At 45.4% G+C, this 20,059-nt stretch overlaps 1 protein-coding gene across 6 annotated transcripts in view; it reads left to right on the forward strand.

Annotated features, from left to right (window-relative positions):
• Window positions 1–20,059, forward strand: part of ppfia4 (PTPRF interacting protein alpha 4) — a 64,090-nt gene that overhangs the window by 20,526 nt on the left and 23,505 nt on the right. For all 6 annotated transcript variants that reach the window (XM_035520421.1, XM_035520423.1, XM_035520422.1 and 3 more), the window contains exons 2-5: window positions 16,592–16,693; window positions 17,146–17,310; window positions 17,522–17,596; window positions 19,365–19,448. In XM_035520421.1, the coding sequence (XP_035376314.1) occupies window positions 16,592–16,693; window positions 17,146–17,310; window positions 17,522–17,596; window positions 19,365–19,448 (426 nt within the window). The remainder of the gene's footprint in view (window positions 1–16,591; window positions 16,694–17,145; window positions 17,311–17,521; window positions 17,597–19,364; window positions 19,449–20,059) is intronic.

Consider the following 20,059-nt stretch of genomic DNA (forward strand, 5'->3'; position numbering starts at 1 on the left):
ACCCAAGCCGCTCTACCATAGAGGCCTAACCCAAACCGCTCTACCATAGAGGTCTAACCCAAACCGCTCTACCTTGGAGGTCTAACCCAAACCGCTCTACCATAGAGGTCTAACCCAAACCGCTCTACCTTGGAGGTCTAACCCAAACCGCTCTACCATAGAGGTCTAACCCAAACCGCTCTACCATAGAGGTCTAACCCAAACCGCTCTACCTTGGAGGTCTAACCCAAACCGCTCTACCATAGAGGTCTAACCCAAACCGCTCTACCTTGGAGGTCTAACCCAAACCGCTCTACCATAGAGGTCTAACCCAAACCGCTCTACCATAGAGGTCTGACCCAAGCCGCTCTACCATAGAGGTCTAACCCAAACCGCTCTACCATAGAGGTCTAACCCAAACCACTCTACCATAGAGGTCTAACCCAAACCGCTCTACCATAGAGGTCTAACCCAAACCGCTCTACCTTGGAGGTCTAACCCAAACCGCTCTACCATAGAGGTCTAACCCAAACTGCTCTACCATAGAGGTCTAACCCAAACCGCTCTACCATAGAGGTCTAACCCAAACCGCTCTACCTTGGAGGTCTAACCCAAACCGCTCTACCATAGAGGTCTAACCCAAACTGCTCTACCATAGAGGTCTAACCCAAACCGCTCTACCATAGAGGTCTAACCCAAACCGCTCTACCTTGGAGGTCTAACCCAAACCGCTCTACAATAGAGGTCTAACCCAAACCGCTCTACCATAGAGGTCTAACCCAAGCCGCTCTACCATAGAGGTCTAACCCAAACCGCTCTACCTTGGAGGTCTAACCCAAACCGCTCTACCATAGAGGTCTAACCCAAACCGCTCTACCATAGAGGTCTAACCCAAACCGCTCTACCTTGGAGGTCTAACCCAAACCGCTCTACTATAGAGGTCTAACCCAAACTGCTCTACCATAGAGGTCTAACCCAAACTGCTCTACCTTAGAGGTGCAGGAGAAATCTGGAAAAAAACGGAGGGGAAGGGTGTGTGTGTGTGTGGGGGGGGGGGCGTTTACTGGGGGCTCTAATTTCTGTTTCTCTGCACAGAACTGATGCTAGCACATACCTCTCTGAACTGTGGCCTATAAAAGTAAACACTTACTTGCTTGAGGACTGATAGGACCCTGAGTGGAAGTGAGTGACCTCTGTAGTTAAGCAGTGTTTTATTAATGAATTTCATGAAAGTGTTACTAAACATTAGATGGAGTGTAGGTTTATTGTAGAGCCTGGGATAACTGTTGATCACTGTTGAAAGTAATATCTGTGTTCATTCATACAAGGGCACCTTGTAGGTGAGCTCTTTTCAAAGCGCACCTGGCGAAGCAGCAGAATGAAAATCATAATTCTGCGTCTTTGTCTAGCACCAGCAGTAACCCACGCGGAGGGTTGGGGTCGATCCACAGCTAAGCATGGAATCGGAAGGTTAGTGGTGTTGGGCTATTTTAGTGATCGGGAGCATGCTAGAGAGAGAGAGAGAGAGAGAGACAGACAGACAGACAGACACAGAGAGAGAGAGAGAGAAAGAGAGAGAGAGAGAGACAGACAGACAGCGGAAGGTGGCGTGCGAGGGTCTGTGGGGCGAGCGGGTGTCACCCCTTCACCCAGGCGCCAGTCTGCCTCCCTGGAGCCTGAACTCCTTATCCGCCCTTTATGGACTAATCTTCATGTCCCGTGGTCTGGGTAAGGTTTCAGAAGCCTCTAGCCTGTACACCGCATGTATACGCGCACACGGTGGTACACACGTGTGGGAGGAGGGAAGTAGCTGTGGCCTTGACCTCTTTGACCTCTCTCCATGCACTCATTCTCCCTCACACACACACACACACACACGTACGCACGCACACACGGGTCCTGTTCAGTAGAACGAAATGAGTCAGTCATCCTGTCAAACTTTCAAAGCAATCTTTCCTTCTCATGCTCTTTCTCTCATTCCTTCTCTCTCTCTCTCTCTCTCTCTCGCTCTCTCTCTCTCTCTCTCTCTGTCTTTTCTCTCTTCTTACTCCTCCTTTCACCAAACTACATTAAACCACATTAAAATCCACAATCAGGAATCATAGCAGCCTCCAGGCAGGTATTTGTCTACACTGCTGCACACATATCCGCTATCCTCCCAGACTCCCCATGCGTTTCTTCTGCTCCTGGTGAGGAGTTGAACCTTGACAGATCAGCGACTGGCATATACTGGATGTGGTTTTACTCTCTGGGAAATGTAATGCCTGCAGACATGCCGTGCAGCTGAAACCCAGGAGGGAAACAGATTTTGAGAGCAGACTTCTTAAGGGGCAAAAAAAACAAAAAAAACAAAGACAAAACAAACCGGAAATGATGATGACCGAATCTTTCTTACCGAGCTGAAGCTCTGCCCAGTTGTGAATGAGGCTCAGTTTGACATGGGGGTCCTCTGGCTCTTGGGTCTTCAGGGCCATTTCCTGTGTGGCTGAAGCATCTGCTCTGTGTGCTAATGAAGCAGAAGGTTCAGCCATTAATTAGAAGAGAAAAAAGACTACAGAGTGTCACTGTACAGAGAGCAAGAACGAGGGTGAAGGAGTTCTTCATCAACTACTAAACCCAGGGAGGTGCATAAGTACAAGTGCCCGCCATCTTGGTTGAGATGTGTGTGTTTGTGTTTGTGTGTGTGTGTGCGTGTATAAGGGAGAGGTTCCAAAGCAAGGTGTGATGGAGATCGTGTGACGGAGACCCTCTCAGGAGGGTTAAAGTGGGTGTTCTGTCCACTGGGTCAGGGTGCAGGTCAGAGTACTTATCCAGGTTTGAGAGTGGGTGTGATTTCTGCCCTCAGCCTTTACTACATAAGGTTGGAGGATCGGGGCTTTCTTTGCTTACTCCTTAACGGAAAAGCCATGGAGATGAGAAAAGGTCCCAGAGGCAGTCGGCGGAGGGCATTAGAACACATATGTGTGGCAAACGACCTGTGCAGAGTGAGCTAGTGGAGGTGGGAGAGTGCTAATTGGTGGACTGCTCCTGTCTGTCCCAGCCCTAAAGGTTAAAATGAATAAGACTGATGAGACCGCCCCAAAGATACCCCTCCCTCTCTCTCTCTCTCTCTCTCTGCAGAGCATGATCTATGACTGCAACCTCTGTCCACACAGGCGAGCGTGTGTGGCAGTGAGTGTGTGAATGGCTGTGTGCGATCCTTGAGGCTCTGTGGTGAGTTGTAAAATGGCTCCCTGGTCAAGCGGCTGAGTGCTAAAGCACGAGCCGTCTGGGCGAGCGGATTATCTGTGGAGAAACGGCAGGAAACCGCTGGGCGTTGAGAAGAAAAGAGACATGACAAGATGGAGAAGGGCAGAGAGAGATGGAGGGAGAGGGAGAGAGAGGGAGGGAGAGGGAGAGAGAGGGAGGGAGAGAGAGAAGGAGGGAGGGAGAGAGGGATAGAGAGACTGAGATAAAGAATGGAGAGCGAAATACATACCCCGCAACTGCTGACTCTTCTCTGCTCTGCAGGAAATGTGCTTCGCTGAAAATGTTACTTTCTGCACCTCAGAGTGGGGGGTGGGGTTGCCCATGTGTGTATCATTATTCCACCATCATCTGTCTGAAGGGATCCTCACTGGAGGCTAAATACGTTCCGCTCGAGCTCATCGGAACGCGTGCTGCACACTGTGTGATTGCATCCTCAAAATTATAATCATAATCATCATCTCATCTTCGGCAGTGGCACTTGTCGTAATGGTTTACGTTTGGAATCATAGGACCGTAATCCAGCTGTTCCAGCTGTCGCTTTGCTGGCGATATGGAGCGGTGCCCGAGTGTGTGACTGTTAAATCCGAGAGCCGTGCCTCAGCTGCCAACCTGGGCAGGCCAAGCCAGTAGTTCCACCTCACGGTCACAAGGGGGCGCCATCTCATTGTGAACGATTGATTGGCTTGCGAGCAGCTCTGGATGGTCAGCAGCCTGGTGAAACTGCCTTCCTCTGGGAAGTGCGATGGGTGAGAGTGTGTGGCATTTAACTCGGTCAAAACCGGTCAGGATCACAACCTGAAGTACTCAGCGGTGGCTCCCAGCTCTAGGCTTGTGTTCCCTTTTTCATCATTCATTATAACAAAGCAGAAACTCGGTCAGGTCTGCTCACAGTCCTCGTGCCACAGAAGTGTCAGTAACCCCAAGGAGAGTTGGGCAGGGCACCGCTTCGGTTTTTCCGTTCAATCCGTCCTTTTTAACAGCTTGCTTTCTTGCTTTCTTCCTTTGGTGATCTCCGCAGAACTTCCGCCGTTTCCTTGACAACTCAGTCCAAGCACGATGTAGACTCGATCCGTTGCACGTAGAAGCAACCAATTTATGGGATACATGCAGTGGCGTATTATGTGGACAGCGTGGATGTGTTTGGAACTCCGTTGGAGTGTTTATCAAAGATGCACAGAGCCGTGCAGTCGGAAGTATCTTCGGCGTCGGCATCTGTTGGCAGTACCCTGGATTTTCCCTGGCTCACAGCACTCGATTGAGTTCAGCAGCGAATTTAAATAAATTGATGTGTTTCGCACATCTATGGACATTTAAACAAGGACTCCATTACCTCCGGTGTGCAGCTGACATCTTTGGGCGCTGCAGCCCACAGCATTGCTGGGATGCTCTGGCAACTTTAACACAAGGTCGTGGAGAGATCGGAAGAATCCCAGTGTGTCCGGATCATCTTACAAGAGCCCGTCTCCCAGGAGCAGACGGAAGTGGGGCATGAAGTTGTTTCCACTTTGAGTTGTGTACAAACACACATGGACATGCACACGCGTGTGCACACGTATCCACCTCTCAGAAGGGAAGGGATCCAAGCATGACCTTACCAGGACTGTTTGGCATTGTTGATAAATCTACCTCCTATACATGCGTTTGCAAGTACACTCACTCGGAGCCTAGCATGTCAATAAAGACTTGGACAGACCTCTCACCCAGAAGCTATACACACCATATATGAAGCTCAGGTCTTTGTTGGTCTCTGAAGCCCATATTCTGTCCGATGCACATTACAGCGCTATCCATTTAACCTATTGTGCTGTTAAGTACTGTACTTAACACTACACTATGCACTCCATTATGCAATGCACTTAACGCTACACTACATATTACACTATTTGCTACACACTACACTCTACGCTACATATCACTCTACTTACTACACTACACACTACATTACACTACACTCTTTCATACCTGCTGCCCTTAACACCACTACACTCTTAATTTCGGCCACTCTGATTCCCCCAACTAACCTACCCTCACTAGCAGAAGGCCTCAACACCTACACCTTCAGAGACCTGAATTATTCTCACCATAAATATATCAGCACCTGTGATTGTGGCAGGCCTGGGGTCAAGGTTGCATAAATGTGTCAGCACCTGTGATTGTGGCAGGTCTGTAGTCAAGGTTGCGTTTGAGCCACGAATCCTCCTGGTGACACAAAGGTATTGAACAATAAATGAAATTAGAGGGGAGATTGGTTAGCGGGGTCAGCTAGCACAAGGCCCTCACGCTACCCTGGCCCCACCCCAGACTTGGTTCACCCATCCCTCACCGATGCCCCCTGAGGTGAAATAGGCCCAAAATGAAGTTTAATAATAATGAACAAATGTGTTTTGGATGACTATACACAACTGCCATCATTTCAGCACTGAAAATGTTTTTGGTACCCCACACAATGACTGCACTTCAAGCCCACACACGAAACGAATCCTTTATAACTGTGACTCTGTAACAGTTTTTAAAAACTTTTTTTTTTTAACAGTTTATAATAATAATAATTATTATTATTATAATTATTATTATTATTTTGCATGATATTTGTTCCTGGCATCACAGCTAGCCTCTCTGTACTTTACAGTTCATAATATTCCTTTGTACTTTAATTTTGTACCTACTAAAGTGGAATTTGATTGTCACTGCCAGAGAGTACATGCTTGGTTAAACTTTATTTGACAGCTGAAATTTGTGGTCACTGTGCTCAACAGTATTGAATTTGGATGGAGCAGTTTGGCGTGAGCTCGTCTGCTAGGGAGTCACTGACTCGTGAACACGCGTGTCTGTGTTTATCTATCATGCGTCGGTGAGCAAGTGAACTCCGAATAACTGACGTACTTGTCATCCAAGCTTTGCTGTGGTGTGTGTATCTTTCACTAGCATGTTTCACCGACAATGTGTATCTGTTTGGAGGAGAGTCTTACGCGTGGGACAGTTGGCACGTTTCAGGGAAATTTGGGCAGGACAGCTATCAGGGTTTCACTGCCACTTGAACTTCTCTCTTAATCTGTACCTGCCCTTGGTTATTAGATGCACGTGCACACACACTCAGAGTCAGACTCAGACTCAGACTCAGACACACAAGCACAGACGCACACGCTGATGCACGCGATCGCACTCTCACACTCAAGCCAACTCTCTGGTCCCTCTCTCAGCCTGTTGGTTTTTCCTTCTCTCTCTCTCTCTCTCTCTCTCTCTCTCTCTCTCTCTCTCCCTTCCCTCCCCTGCTCCTCCACCTCTCGCTTCCTGCCTGAATCTCAGAGGGTGGAGTGGAGACGTCCTAGCCCACAGGGTTGCGCTCCTGGGTGTAGAGCAGGGCGAGTGCTCCTCACTCCTTTCTCGCGCTCCCTTTCCCTGTTCTGTCTTGCTCCACACTTCCTGGAGTGCTCAAAGACCTGAACTAGGTTTTGCTATGATTTGGGCAGCATGAACACACCTTCTGTGAAGATTCACCTGCAGAATGGGGTCCACTTGAGAACATACATGTATCAGGTAGGAACAGACAGACCTCAGCCTGTCTTTGTGCGAGCACTTGTTGCTATGATGTTGTTGTTGTTGTTGTTTACATGTGTGCTGCCACCGGTGTCTCCTTGCTGATTCCAGTTGGATTGTGCATTACATAAGAAAATGCTTTATAGGTAACAATGAAACCATGAGACATTCAAAGGTAGCATTCCTATTCAGTGTGCGTATGTTCTGCATGTGTTTGTGTGTGTGTGTGTGTGTGTGTGTGTGTGTGTGTGTGTGTGTGTGTGTGTGTGTGTGTGTGTGTGTGTGAAAGTTGTGTAATTTTATTTCTAATTGCTCTTTTTGAGTACCGGTATTTCAAAAACAAATATGAAAATGAATTATTAAACAGGTGACAGCAAAGCAGATTCCCACTGTAATATTTGCTAATGGTCTCTGTGTTAAACCATGTAACACCAGATCACTAAAAACAGCAATATTAATGCTGTCAACATACGATTGCACTAACAACCATAGACCTCTGTGTTGAGTGCTAAGTCACCTCTCTGACCAGTCTGACATTCCTGCTGTCCTGTGAGCATCCTGACAAATCCCCGTCATCCGCACTGACTAAGAAGTGCCGACTCCTCAAAGCACTCGTGCAAGTTCCTGTCTGGCCCCCGTCTTTCCTCCTCCATCGAATGATATCGTGACTAAAAAATATTGTGATGCGGCTTGCCGGTCCGTATCGCGCCAGCCCTAGGCGGGAGAACTGTGTCCCAGCTGCACGGCGTAAGTGGAGCAGCAGCGGAGGCGGCGTGTGTGAAGCGATGCGGTCGCTCCAACAGCACTGTACGTCCCAAACATGGGGCCCCCGAGGGGGAGCGCCTCCTCTCTGTCCGTCAGCAGCCCATCTGTCGGTCACAGTTCAGCTGGAGCTGTGTCACCGCAGACCTGTACGCTTGTGCTCGGTGAGATCAGCGGATGTTTGGCGGGTTTGCGGCTTGTGGCTGTTGTCTTCTCTTTTAAGGGCATTTGTTGTTGTTGTTGTTGTTTAGAGTATCTGTTTTTCCCTGTGCAGATTCTCTTGTTACTCTGTGGTATCGCTCTGCTCCAGGTTTAAGACTGTGGCAGGCGTCCAGTGCTCCAGTGCCCAGCATGTGTGTAAGTTTACTGCTGATTAAAGCCAAGCTGGGCTCTGTTGTTTTTTGGCCTGCCGGGGACCTTGCTACACATCCGTGTGTGTGTGTGAGTGTGTGTGTGTGTGTGTGAGTGAGTGTGTGTGAGTGTGTGTGTGTGTGAGTGTGTGTGTGTTTGTGTGTGTGTGTGTGTGTGTGTGTGTGTGTGTGTGTGTGTGTGTGTATGAGCATAACGTTTTGCTCTGCTATGCTATCCTTCATATGTACAGACTGTGTTATACACTGGAGAGCTATAATGCAGTCTGGACAAAAATCCAGAGAAAGAAAATATGTCAGAAAAACTAAGAGAGAGAGAGAAACCTTGTCTGGAAGAAATTTTGTTTTCTGTATAATAAAGAATGCATGTGTTTTGAGTAGCATGCTGAAACCAGACAACAAACAAGTTTATTGATGTATTTGATGTGTAATCTTTGCTCCACTTGTCTTGTGTGGGTCATTTCTCTCTAACAGGATTCATGTTTTCCGAGCGAGTCCTCACTCATCTCCTGTGAGCCTCGGTGTGTTACTCACCAAGTTAAAAGAACCTCAGTAAACCAAGGGAAGCCGAAAGAAAAAAAAGATTGTTAATGGTCTAATTTCAGAACTTCATATTCTCTTTGGGATTAGCTAATTTCTCACACCTGACTACAAGACTACAGGATTATAGGACTATAGGTCTATAGGACTTCAATATTACAGGACTACAGGATTACAGGACTATAGGATTACAGGATTACAGGACTACAGGATTATAGGACTATAGGTCTATAGTACTTCAATATTACAGGACTACAGGATTATAGGACTATAGGTCTATAGGACTTCAATATTACAGCACTACAGGATTATAGGACTATAGGTCTATAGGACTTCAATATTACAGCACTACAGGATTACAGGACTACAGGATTATAGGACTATAGGTCTATAGGACTTCAATATTACAGGACTACAGGATTATAGGACTATAGGTCTATAGGACTTCAATATTACAGCACTGCAGGATTATAGGACTATAGGTCTATAGGACTTCAATATTACAGCACTACAGGATTACAGGACTACAGGATTATAGGACTATAGGTCTATAGGACTTCAATATTACAGCACTACAGGATTATAGGACTATAGGTCTATAGGACTTCAATATTACAGCACTACAGGATTATAGGACTACAGGATTTTAGGACTATAGGTCTATAGGACTTCAATATTACAGGACTACAGGATTACAGAATTACAGGACTACAGGCTGCTGCCGTCCACTTTTGGATGGCAGACCATTTGCACTCGAGCAATGCCACTGACGCATGTAAAAACCTAAGCCTGATTGCACTAGCTCAAACCCCACGATCACACCACTACCGTGTTAGCGTTAGGAGTGTGAGTACACTCCATCACCCGGACAGCGTCCAGGCCGGTGGTGGGAATCCAACGGACCACGCATGTCACAAAAAGGGTGGCAGCCCATGTTTGTGCCCTTCTAAGGGCGTGTCTAGGACAGGGGCCAGCGAGGGTAGGCACAGGGATGGCGTTTGGGATGAAGAGGGCGATGAGTGCAAGTCTTGCCCCGTGCGTATCTCCATCTTTTTGTAGTTGTGTGTGACTCCCTGTCACTTGCGTCCAGCGCCTTCTGGGTTGTCGTGCGTGAGCACGCCCCCGGGGGTGGGGGTGAGGTGGCCAGGTGGAGCAGGACGGGGGGGCCGCGTTCATGCCTCCTGCCTCTTTAAATGCATGCTGGCATGCTTTCAGCAGAAGATTTGTTGTCTGAGCTCTAAATTAACTTTGCGTGGGAATGATTGATGACAGCGGCAGCGGGCCTGGATCAACTTCGTCTACGCGCAGCGATGAGCAGCGTCTCTGCAGGGCAGCGCGCCGCGCTGTAGATCGCCTTTCTCAGGAAGCTCGCTGTTGTAGCAGAGGTTCCTGTTGTGCAAAATAAGAAGTTAAGGGGTAATTATCAGAGCAGAAAGTGTTTGTTTGCATGAAAATATTATATAACATGATAAATAAAGACTATTACAGAAAAAACTCTCTCAGAACTATTGTGTATTCACGAATCTAAATGGAAGGATGAAGACAACCTGTTTAAGTTCAAATCAGATCATGATATAACATTCTTCTTTGTTATTATTATTTTAGTGTACACGAGGTTAGCATCATTAGTCTTCCTGTGATGACAAATAAGTGGTGTTGCATGTTAGAAATGGAGGTGTGATCAGTTTTGTTAAGGTTCCCCTACGTATTCCCACCACAGAGGCGTAGCAGGAGCTTCCAGCCTCTTTTCTAGATATATGTGTGTGTGTGTGGGTGTGTGTGTGTTAAAGAGGAAGTTCCGCGATGACACCTGTTTTCCACACGCCAAACGTTCAGTGTGGAACGTGATGCCTAAAGGACAGATTGTTGAGGGTTGGTGTTGCCATGACACTGACATCAAGCTGTATTTGTGTCAAGTGGATGAGAAACGTCACTAGTATGTGTTTGCATGCTAGTGCTGCCTCTGGAACAGGGTGACCGTTTAACATGGTGGCTAAAGGATAATGTCGAGTCAACCTTGCGAGCCTAGTGTGCCCTCTGACTAAAAGAACCTATTAGAGCTAGCGTGAGGATGCAGCGACAGCACACAGAACTCCAGGACCTGTACAGCAGTGGGTGCTTAGACCTGATTGGCTCTCTCACCTGTACAACAGTGGGTGCTTGTACCTGATTGGCTCTCTCACCTGTACAGCAGTGGCTGCTTGTACCTGATTGGCTCTCTCACCTGTACAGCAGTGGGTGCTTGTACCTGATTGGCTCTCTCACCTGTACAGCAGTGGCTGCTTGGACCTGACAGATTTTCTCACTTCTTCCTCAACTCTCAGTGTGTCATGCACAAGTCAAGTCATAAAATTGGTGTTGGAGTGGGTGATTTGCAAATGTACCATAGGTATTTAAATGTCATATCTTTGCTAAACAACCATCATGACCTTTTTTTTTAATGGAAAATTTTACTGTGTTAATTATTTACTGACTGGCAGATGCAGTTGCTGTCATAGAACAGAACAGCTGAGCAGCTGCTGTAGTGGAGTTGGGAAAGAGCTGAGGTTTTGGAAATAGAGAAATCTTTTCCTTACTCGTTCTCTGTTTTTTTGTCTTTCTCACCCTGTCACATTTTCTCCCTCTCTTTTTCAGTCTGTCTGTTAGGAAACAATTCTCATTTTCTGTTTCTGCTGTTTGCAGTACCATATGTAGAGTACAAAATCTCATTTTAATGTAAAACTAATTTGCATGTACTGTATTACACATAATCAATCCTCTGTTACCATGCAGCTCAGCTTTTTAGACAGCAGTACAGAACATTCATGTCTAAATACTAACTAGAGTAAATTATTTTTTAATAACAAGCTGTAGTTTTGTAGATTGCTGACTCTGGTTCGCTGTAAACTACTACTACTAATTAGTTCAGTTCTTGCAAAGATAAGAGCCAGATTTATTGAAAAGAATCTGTCACTGCTACTGGAAGCGTGGATATATGGATGTTTTGAGCTACCACAGCCTAATTGTACTGTTCCAATTCCTTTCACTGGTATAACTGACCTACAACCTACACTGGCAATGCCAAATGATGACACAAGGTAACGTTGTATATACGTGTAAACAACAGTGCCATTATGACTGTTTTCTGTCACTTTGATCATTTGCACCACATCGGTTACTTAGTCCAACCATCTGGTGCCGTTGACGGCTGCATGACTCATCGTTGTTATTTTTTTTCTTCTCCTCATCGCCACTTTTCCTCACATACTTTTTTTCATAACGGCGCTGCATTATGGCTGAGCACATGTGCAGCTTTGGGCCATGTGACGTGGTGGAGGAAGGCGCTAAAGACGGTCCCTGGGCTATAGCGGGTCCCTTCTGCCAGATTGCGGTGCTTTGTGTGTGTGTGTGTGAGTGTGTCTGAATGTGTGAGTATGTGAGTGTGTGTGTGTGTGAGTGTATGACTGTGCTCATATGTAAACCTTGGAGCATTAGTGAGTTAGGCAGGTCTCCAGGATCTTGGCTCTACAGCATCTACAAACTGGTCTGGCTTGCCCTGCCTCAGTGTTATGTTGCATATGTTTAACTGGGCATGGAGTGTCCTGGAGAAACACATATAGAGACACCCATAGCCTCATCCTCGCCGAGCTGGGGACACGCGTTTGGGTCAGGTGACCGCCGTCAGGATGGCACGTAAAACAGAGGCAGGCTATCCAAAGAAAAGGCCCCGACTCTCTTCTTACAGTACCTGCCGCCCTGCCAGAGCTCTGTCCCTCTCTGTGTGTGCTGTTGCTCGGCTTTCTGCACATCTAACCACGTCATTCCAATAGAAAAAGCCCATTCACACAAAGCACCCCATTAGCCTGCTAATTGAGCCCATGTTCAGAGAAATGGGCTTTCTGAGAGAGGAGGAGTGAGAGACAGGAACACAGACAGACAGACAGCAGACTGTGCAGCAAAACGATTCATTGTGATTTCATGGTGTCATGGCAACCAAAAAATGATTCAAATTCTGAATTCAAATATTCAGGAATCATCTTCAGATGTGACTTGTCAAATACATATTGGCCAGTCCTAGTTTAACAGGTATGTGCAAAGGAGTGACCGCACATGATAGCGCACGTTGATTCAGAGGTCATCTCATGAGCAGTTACAGAATTCTGCCGGCATGTGTCACAGCATATAGCTGCAGCTGAAAAATAATGTCAGTAATGAGAAAGCAAAAGTGACCGTGTGGTTTTGGCTTAAGCGCAAGATCGGCTGTCTAACGTAAAGACATGGAGAAGCCCAGTGCCTGTGATGATACATGCCTCTGCTATACTGCATTCTGTACTGGGTGATGTTCTCATGCCAGGGATATGGTGACGTGAGTACTGGAGACACTTTCTGTTCCTGTAAAGGATCTTGAGCAGTGCTGTACAGGAGCAACATCTAGTTGAATAGATGGGGATTTAGAATCATTGATCAGGGTGCCATGTGAGTTTAACTGTCTTTCTGCTCAGAGATGCATCGTTCTCCCAGTCCTGTGCCATTAGATCCAGTGATCTAATTAGTGCCAAATCAATGCGTTCTTCAGGTCTGTGTGATATAAAGTAGAGGACAACTGGAGCAGAAATATCTGTTAAGAGACTTCTGAAATGCTAATGAAGTGCAAGGCTGCCCAGAAACAGGAAGCTTTATTTAGTAAACCTCAGGTTTCCAGTTTCAGCAGTCGTGGGATTGAGAAGGCTTGACTAAAGACTGCTTCTTGCGAGAGAGAGAGAGAGAGAGAGAGAGAGAGAGAGAGAGAGAGAGAGAGAGAGAGAGATATGAGGGGAACTAGAGAAAACAAAGGGAAGAGAGACAGAGAAAGCCAGGAGAGAGCTCTCATTGCATTTTGGTGTTGGAGGTGAACAGATATGTTTGTAGTGAGGGATCTCTGCCTCTCCAACATGGTCTGTGTTCCTGATGTCATCTCATGCACAGTATGAACGGTAATGTATTAAACCCGTGACTCAGCTCATCATCATGAAAAGAAAACTTTACTGTCCTCAGAGGGGGAGAAGAGAGACTGCTTTAAAACAAAAGCAAAAAAAATGTATGATGAGAACTTTCCATCAAATCTGTTTCTCGGTCTCCAACATGACAGAGAAATCCAGCCGTGTTGTCAACACACCGGTGTTGTTGACACCATCCAGGCGTCACTGTGATCATGAGAACCCAAACCCAAACGTGGCCAGTGTGTGGCTAGCATGTGGCCAATTAGCATGTGGTTAGCGTGTGGTTAGCATGTAGAATGGCATGTGGCCTGTGACTGCTGTGTTTAGGTTGCTGTACACTGCGTTTCATTCCCCAATCCCAAGCATTCCAGAACAGGAAGACAGAGGAATCCTTCAAGTTATCTGGGCTCAGTCTCACAAAGCCACTTCTTTATATGTAAAATATTATATTACTATTAGCCTATTTCTGTTCCTATATTACTGAAAATATATTACATAATATACAGTATTACTGATACTATATCACTGATATATTACTGATACTATATTACTGATACTATATTACTGATACTATATAACTGATACTATATTACTGATAATATATAACTGATACTATATTACTGATAATATATTACTGATACTATATTACTGATAATATATAACTGATACTATATTACTGATACTATATTACAGATAATATATAACTGATACTATATTACTGATAATATATAACTGATGCTATATTACTGATACTATATTACTGATAATATATAACTGATACTATATTACTGATACTATATTACAGATAATATATAACTGATACTATATTACAGATAATATATAACTGATACTATATTACTGATACTATATTACTGATAATATATAACTGATACTATATTACTGATACTATATTACTGATAATATATAACTGATACTATATTACTGATACTATGTTACAGATAATATATAACTGATACTATATTACTGATAATATATTACTGAAAATATAACTGATAATATATTATTGATCATTTATTACTGATAATATATTACTGAAAATATTACTGATAATATATTATTGATCATATATTACTGATACTATATTATCAGTGGACAGTAGAGACAGTGAGACAGTAGTTCCAATGTTTGGACTAGAGAGATAGATGAGTAAAACTTTAAAAGAACAATAAACCTTTAAAACAACAATAAGGAATTTATAACTGGTTTAACAATAAGAGTGAAAAGGTACTGATCACTTATTATATTATTATATTACAAAAGGAATGTCACAGTTACAATGCTTCAAAAGCTGATTCGAAGTCGCAAGACAAATTTTAAGTGCAACCTTATTTTCCAATTTTGAAAAACTTTGATATAAAACAATGTTTTGATGACAGCCTCAGATGTTTAGTCTTATGCATTTATGAGGCAGTGTAAGAGGTTGTATTCCCTTTATCACATTTCTCTGCATGGCGACACAGCAACCAGGCCCACTGCACACCATCACACCCATCCAGCCTGCTGGGTCGTCTGCTCCCCCTGGGCCCACACGGCCGGCGCTTGGCTGACACCCAAACCTATGCATTTTTTTATGTATTTATTTATTTATCTGTTGGTTTATTTATGTATTAGCACATTGTGATGCCAAAGAATAAAATGGAGAGTTTTTTTTTTTTTACTGTGACTGAAAGCTCCGTCTGCCTCTGGGCTGCTTCTTGAGCTGGCGCTCCCATTGCTTTGGCCCGTGACAAAATCAGATGAACTCAGTGACTCATTTTCTGACTCTGGCTTCCCTGCGCTCCCTCCCTTCAGCTGGGCTGCATAATTGGGAAGAAAAGTGAAGACACACAGTGTCCTTTTTTCCCTACGGCCTGCAGGATCAGATAGGTGTGTCCGACAGCCAGAACACAGTCCTACTAACGTGGACAAAAGATGTACTCAAGCCTGCCTTTCTTCAGAAATCACTTTATTACACTTTATTCTTCTCTCCGTGGCCACCCCGCCCCCCCGTTATAAAGCATTCTTGGGTGTGTGAAAACGCTCCATAATTTGAACTCATTATTTTTATTAAGGCGGTGCAGGGACGGCTTCAGTCTCGATTACAGAGGCACTCGGAAACAGAGACGCTACAGAGGCCTCTCTGTATGGAGCGTGGGCAGGCACAGGGCCGAGCGCATGTGAAACGCGCCCATGCCAGCCCGACTCCGCTGTCCCCGTATTACAAGCCTTCTTAGTCCTACGGTCATCACATCTCATGAGTGTAACGTTCCATGAGTCAGTAATGTCCTGTGGAACACTCGTGTGGAGGATCGGTCCCGTACAGACAGTTGTGGATCACTATACCTGCAGCGCGGGGATGTATAGTGTGCTTATGTCAAAACTATTCCCATTTTGTACTTTTTTCCCCTCTGGTGCCAAGACTGTGTAAACCGGAAGGGCAGCCAGGAGAACTTCAGTGAGTCAATGGAGTTCCTCAGCTGGTGTGTGTCCCCAGAGCACAGCAAACGACAGAAAGTGATGCGCCTCTCAACAAAAATCCCTCAGGCGCTCACTGGGTTTGTTACTTTTTCTCCACAAGGTGGAGCGACCAGTGGCGTTAATCGCTGCAGTGAGCAAATTACACATGGCCACGCTGTTAGGTTCAGATTGCCAAATTGTCAGATTGTCAGATTGCCGTTGTCAAATCTAACAAACAAAAAAACAAGAACAAATTTGACCAAAAAAACTCCCAAATTCGACCTTTTTCCCCCAAAACTGCATCAAGACATGTGGCTGAGCTTGTGGGTATGCTTAGTGGCCCCATGTGTGAACTGCAAAGGAGGGATGAGGTCGTGCCAGTGCAGCCTAACTCAAATGTAGGCTAGATGGACTGCAATGCTGCACTACTGATCTGGAGGGAGGGGCAGCTGGCAGACACGCCCCTGTCCACGCCCCTGTCCACGCCCCTGTCCACGCCCCTGTCCATCCACTAACATCCCTGCATGTTCTTGAAAACAAAATTCTAATTATTACTTCCAGTCATTTTCTGGGACATCGGATTCTCCTCAGTGATCTATACGGGCAACTGAGCATTTAGAGGAACTCAAGGCTTAAACAATGCTGAGTACATACTACACGCTATGCTATATACATTGTGTAGTTGCATACTACATTTCTCTGTCTCACTCTTTCTCTCTCACTCTTTCACGCTCTGTGCAGGAGTTTGCAACGCTGACAAAGGAGTTGAATACATGCCGTGAGCAACTTCTGGAGAAAGAGGAGGAGATCTCAGAACTTAAAGCAGAGAGGAACAACACCAGGGTGTGTGTGTGTGTGTGTGTGTGTGTGTGTGTGTGTTTGTGTGTGTGTGTGCCAGATTGTGCTTATTGTTTGGCTTTAAGGCTATTCTCTCTGGGCCTTTGTAATAGTGATTTATGCTATTTGGGAAACATGCCTGTATTCTTGGTGATCACAAGACAGTGATGGTTGTCAGTTGCTTTTAGAAAGTTTACAAGTCTTTGCTTGTATTTATGAATGTGAAATTCCATTTTTTCTAGTTATTTTTAATTGGTTTTGCAATTTAATGACATTATAGCCAATAAACAATTCTCTTTAAAACACAGCCCCTAATTCATAATGCTGTCCACTGCATTTTTAAAGCATTGTTTGTGTATGTGTATGTATGTGTGTGTGTGTGTGTGTGTGTGTGTGTGTGTGTGTGCGCGGGCACATGTGTGTATGTGTGTTTGTTTGTGTGCCTGTGTGTTCTGCAGCTCCTGCTGGAACATTTGGAGTGTTTGGTATCCCGTCACGAACGTTCTCTGAGGATGACTGTGGTGAAGAGACAGGCTCCTCCTCCGTCCGGTGTCTCCAGCGAGGTTGAGGTTCTGAAGGCTCTGAAGTCTCTGTTTGAGCACCACAAGGCCCTGGATGAGAAGGTAAAACTTTGATACAAACCCTCTAACCGCTTTTGCTATTGAGTGTTAACGTTAGTCTAAAATGGCCAAACCGCATCGTTAATATTGAGTGGATTTGAACCATAATCCCTCTAACACGCTGTTGGAATTACTGCTGGTGTTGTGAGTGTGATGGAACGCGCTTGGCTGTAGTTGTTGCCTGGGTGATCTTCGCTTGCTGTTTTCCTGGCAGGTGCGTGAGCGGTTGCGTGTGGCTCTGGAGAGGGTGACTACCCTGGAGGGGCAACTGGCTGCCACCACTCAGGAGGTATGGCCCCTGTGTGTGTGTGTGTGTGTGTGTGTGTGTGTGTGTGTGTGTGTGTGTGTGTGTGTGTGTGTGTGTGTGTGCGCGTGCGTGTTGTCTGTGTACATCTGTCTTGGTGTGCATTGTGTTGGGGATTTAGCATCTCTGGAACAGAAATTAGTTTGTTTTGTTTTTTTTTCCATTTCCAAAATGAACAGATCTGATAGGTCAGTTGCTTTGAAAACAGTCTATGGATTCAGTAATTCTGCTGAATATGAGAATATAGTACTTCCTTTCTTCTGTACCCGTCATGATAAGTAATGAGTGGGTGACTGTTTAAAGCTGTGTTCCTGTGGAGAATTCAGTTTAAAACACTGAAAAATGACTTTATCCTGTACAGGACAATCTGGTGCCATTAGAGTAGACACACAGCGATCATTTTACATTTGTGAACGAATGTCAGTTTATTTATATGACTGGATATCTGGGTCAAAGCTTAGAGTGATTACTGAGCATTCACACTGCATGTGCATGGGTGTGCAAAGCCCTTACAGAGACAAATGTAAATGAAACATCTGTATACCTGCCCTTTAAAACTGAAAGACTGAAAATAGAACTCAGTGTGTGTGTCCCAGAGACCCAGGGATGGAGAGAGTGAAAGAGAGAGAGAGAGAGAGAGACAGGGAGAAGGAGTGAGAGGGAGAATGTTTGTGTACAGTATAGGGGGTTGTTAAGCTCCAGAGTGTGTGTGTAGTGCGAGAACCGCCCCACACACACACATGCACACACAAACACGACGCAGCACTGAGGAGAGTCTCAGCAGGACACACACCAGAGCTGGACAGTGTAGTGTTCACTGGCAGAAACACAGCAGCACGTCATGTGTGCCGAAACACAAAGACAGGCTTTCTCCTCTCTCTGTTTTTCAGCTTCTTTTCTCACGTCTTCTCTCTGTCTCTCAGCCTCTTCTCAGAGCCTCTCTCTCTAGCTCTCTTTCTGCTCGCTCTCTCTCTCTCTCTCTCTCCTTCTCCATCATTTGACGTCCAGTGAGTAAGTGGCCCCCGAGCTGAGCTCCACGCTCTGTTACACTGCCGTACTTGCACAATCTGGGTGTTTTTATTGTGCTTTAAATGTTACCTCTGATATAAGAACATCGGCTTTGGTGTAAGCGCGTGGAATGGGGCATAACGCACCGTGCTGTGTTCCTACAGACTTCTGCCTGACACCGAGGGAGGAGTTCATCTGCACAATGCCCTTCCCACATCCATCCTTCATGTTAGAATGAATCATTATAAAGACCTTCTCAGAAATGCATGAAAATCATGCAACCCTTATCAAAATGCTTACCTGCAAATATTCATCGACATATTTAAATCTCATATTTAAATTTAAATTTAAATCATTTTTGGTCCACATTCATTATGTTGCTGTGTTGAACTCCGGTATGCATGGATTCATATGTAAATTGCACCTCCCCCGCCCCCGTGTTTTATTAATACCATAATAACATGGTGCTTTGAAGCACAATGATAAGTTTAATTCTCCAAAATGGGAATTTGTCTAATCTTATCTCTTCTCCATTTAAGTGGGAGAAAGGAGTGTTTCCAATAAAAGCAATGCCGTAAAATCCCGCTCTGATGAAGCAAGCGCGTCTTCGGCACGTGGGACAGGACATCACATCACATGAGTCATAGTAAACACACATAGTAAACACACATGCACCGTGGTCAGGAGGAGTTGCTGTCTGACGTGTTTCTGCAGATTTCACAGAGGCTGTGCTCTGTGTCCCCAGCTCACTGTGGTGAGACAGGAGAAAGAGAAACAGACCGACGGGAATGCTAAGGACAAAGTGGACGGCTCCAAGCCAACCTGGAAGGTACGGCGCTCACTCACGGAACAACCTGGAGCAAAACTAGTGGAATCCAAACGAGCTCGCGTTGGGCTTTAGTTTTACACATCAGTGTCCAGGCGTTTTGTTGTAATATTATTAACATTATTTTAAGTATTTAAACATGCAAGCTAAACTTCATTTACGTTTTTTTTTACTACTTTCGACCTACAGTATCTTTGTCATGCTTCATTCCGAATAACCCACATTTTTGCAAGATATCATATTACTGTTGGTTATAAAAACATTGTCCCTGCTGACACTACGTAAGAGGGCAGAATGCCAAGTCATGCTCACATCAGCGGCAGGTTATAATCCGGTATTTTTTCTTAACGCACTGTGTGTGTTATCAGTGTTGTGAGTGGGCTCTTTTCCCTGCACACCCCCCCATTCACTACGGATTACGTTCTGCGCGCGCATTCTCGCGCACATCCCCGGTTCACTTGCGTCTCCCCTTAAATCATCATTTAACCCCGCACTGTTACACCAACTGTAGTTATGAGTCCGCTCGTAATGGCTGAGGTATTGTCGGGCTTTTAAGGACGAACATTCCCGGCAGCGGAGGAATTTGTCTTGATGGAATTGTGCTCTCGTCGCGT

This window comes from Electrophorus electricus, chromosome 20, assembly GCF_013358815.1.
Source record: "Electrophorus electricus isolate fEleEle1 chromosome 20, fEleEle1.pri, whole genome shotgun sequence".
Classification (NCBI taxonomy): Eukaryota; Metazoa; Chordata; class Actinopteri; order Gymnotiformes; family Gymnotidae; genus Electrophorus; species Electrophorus electricus.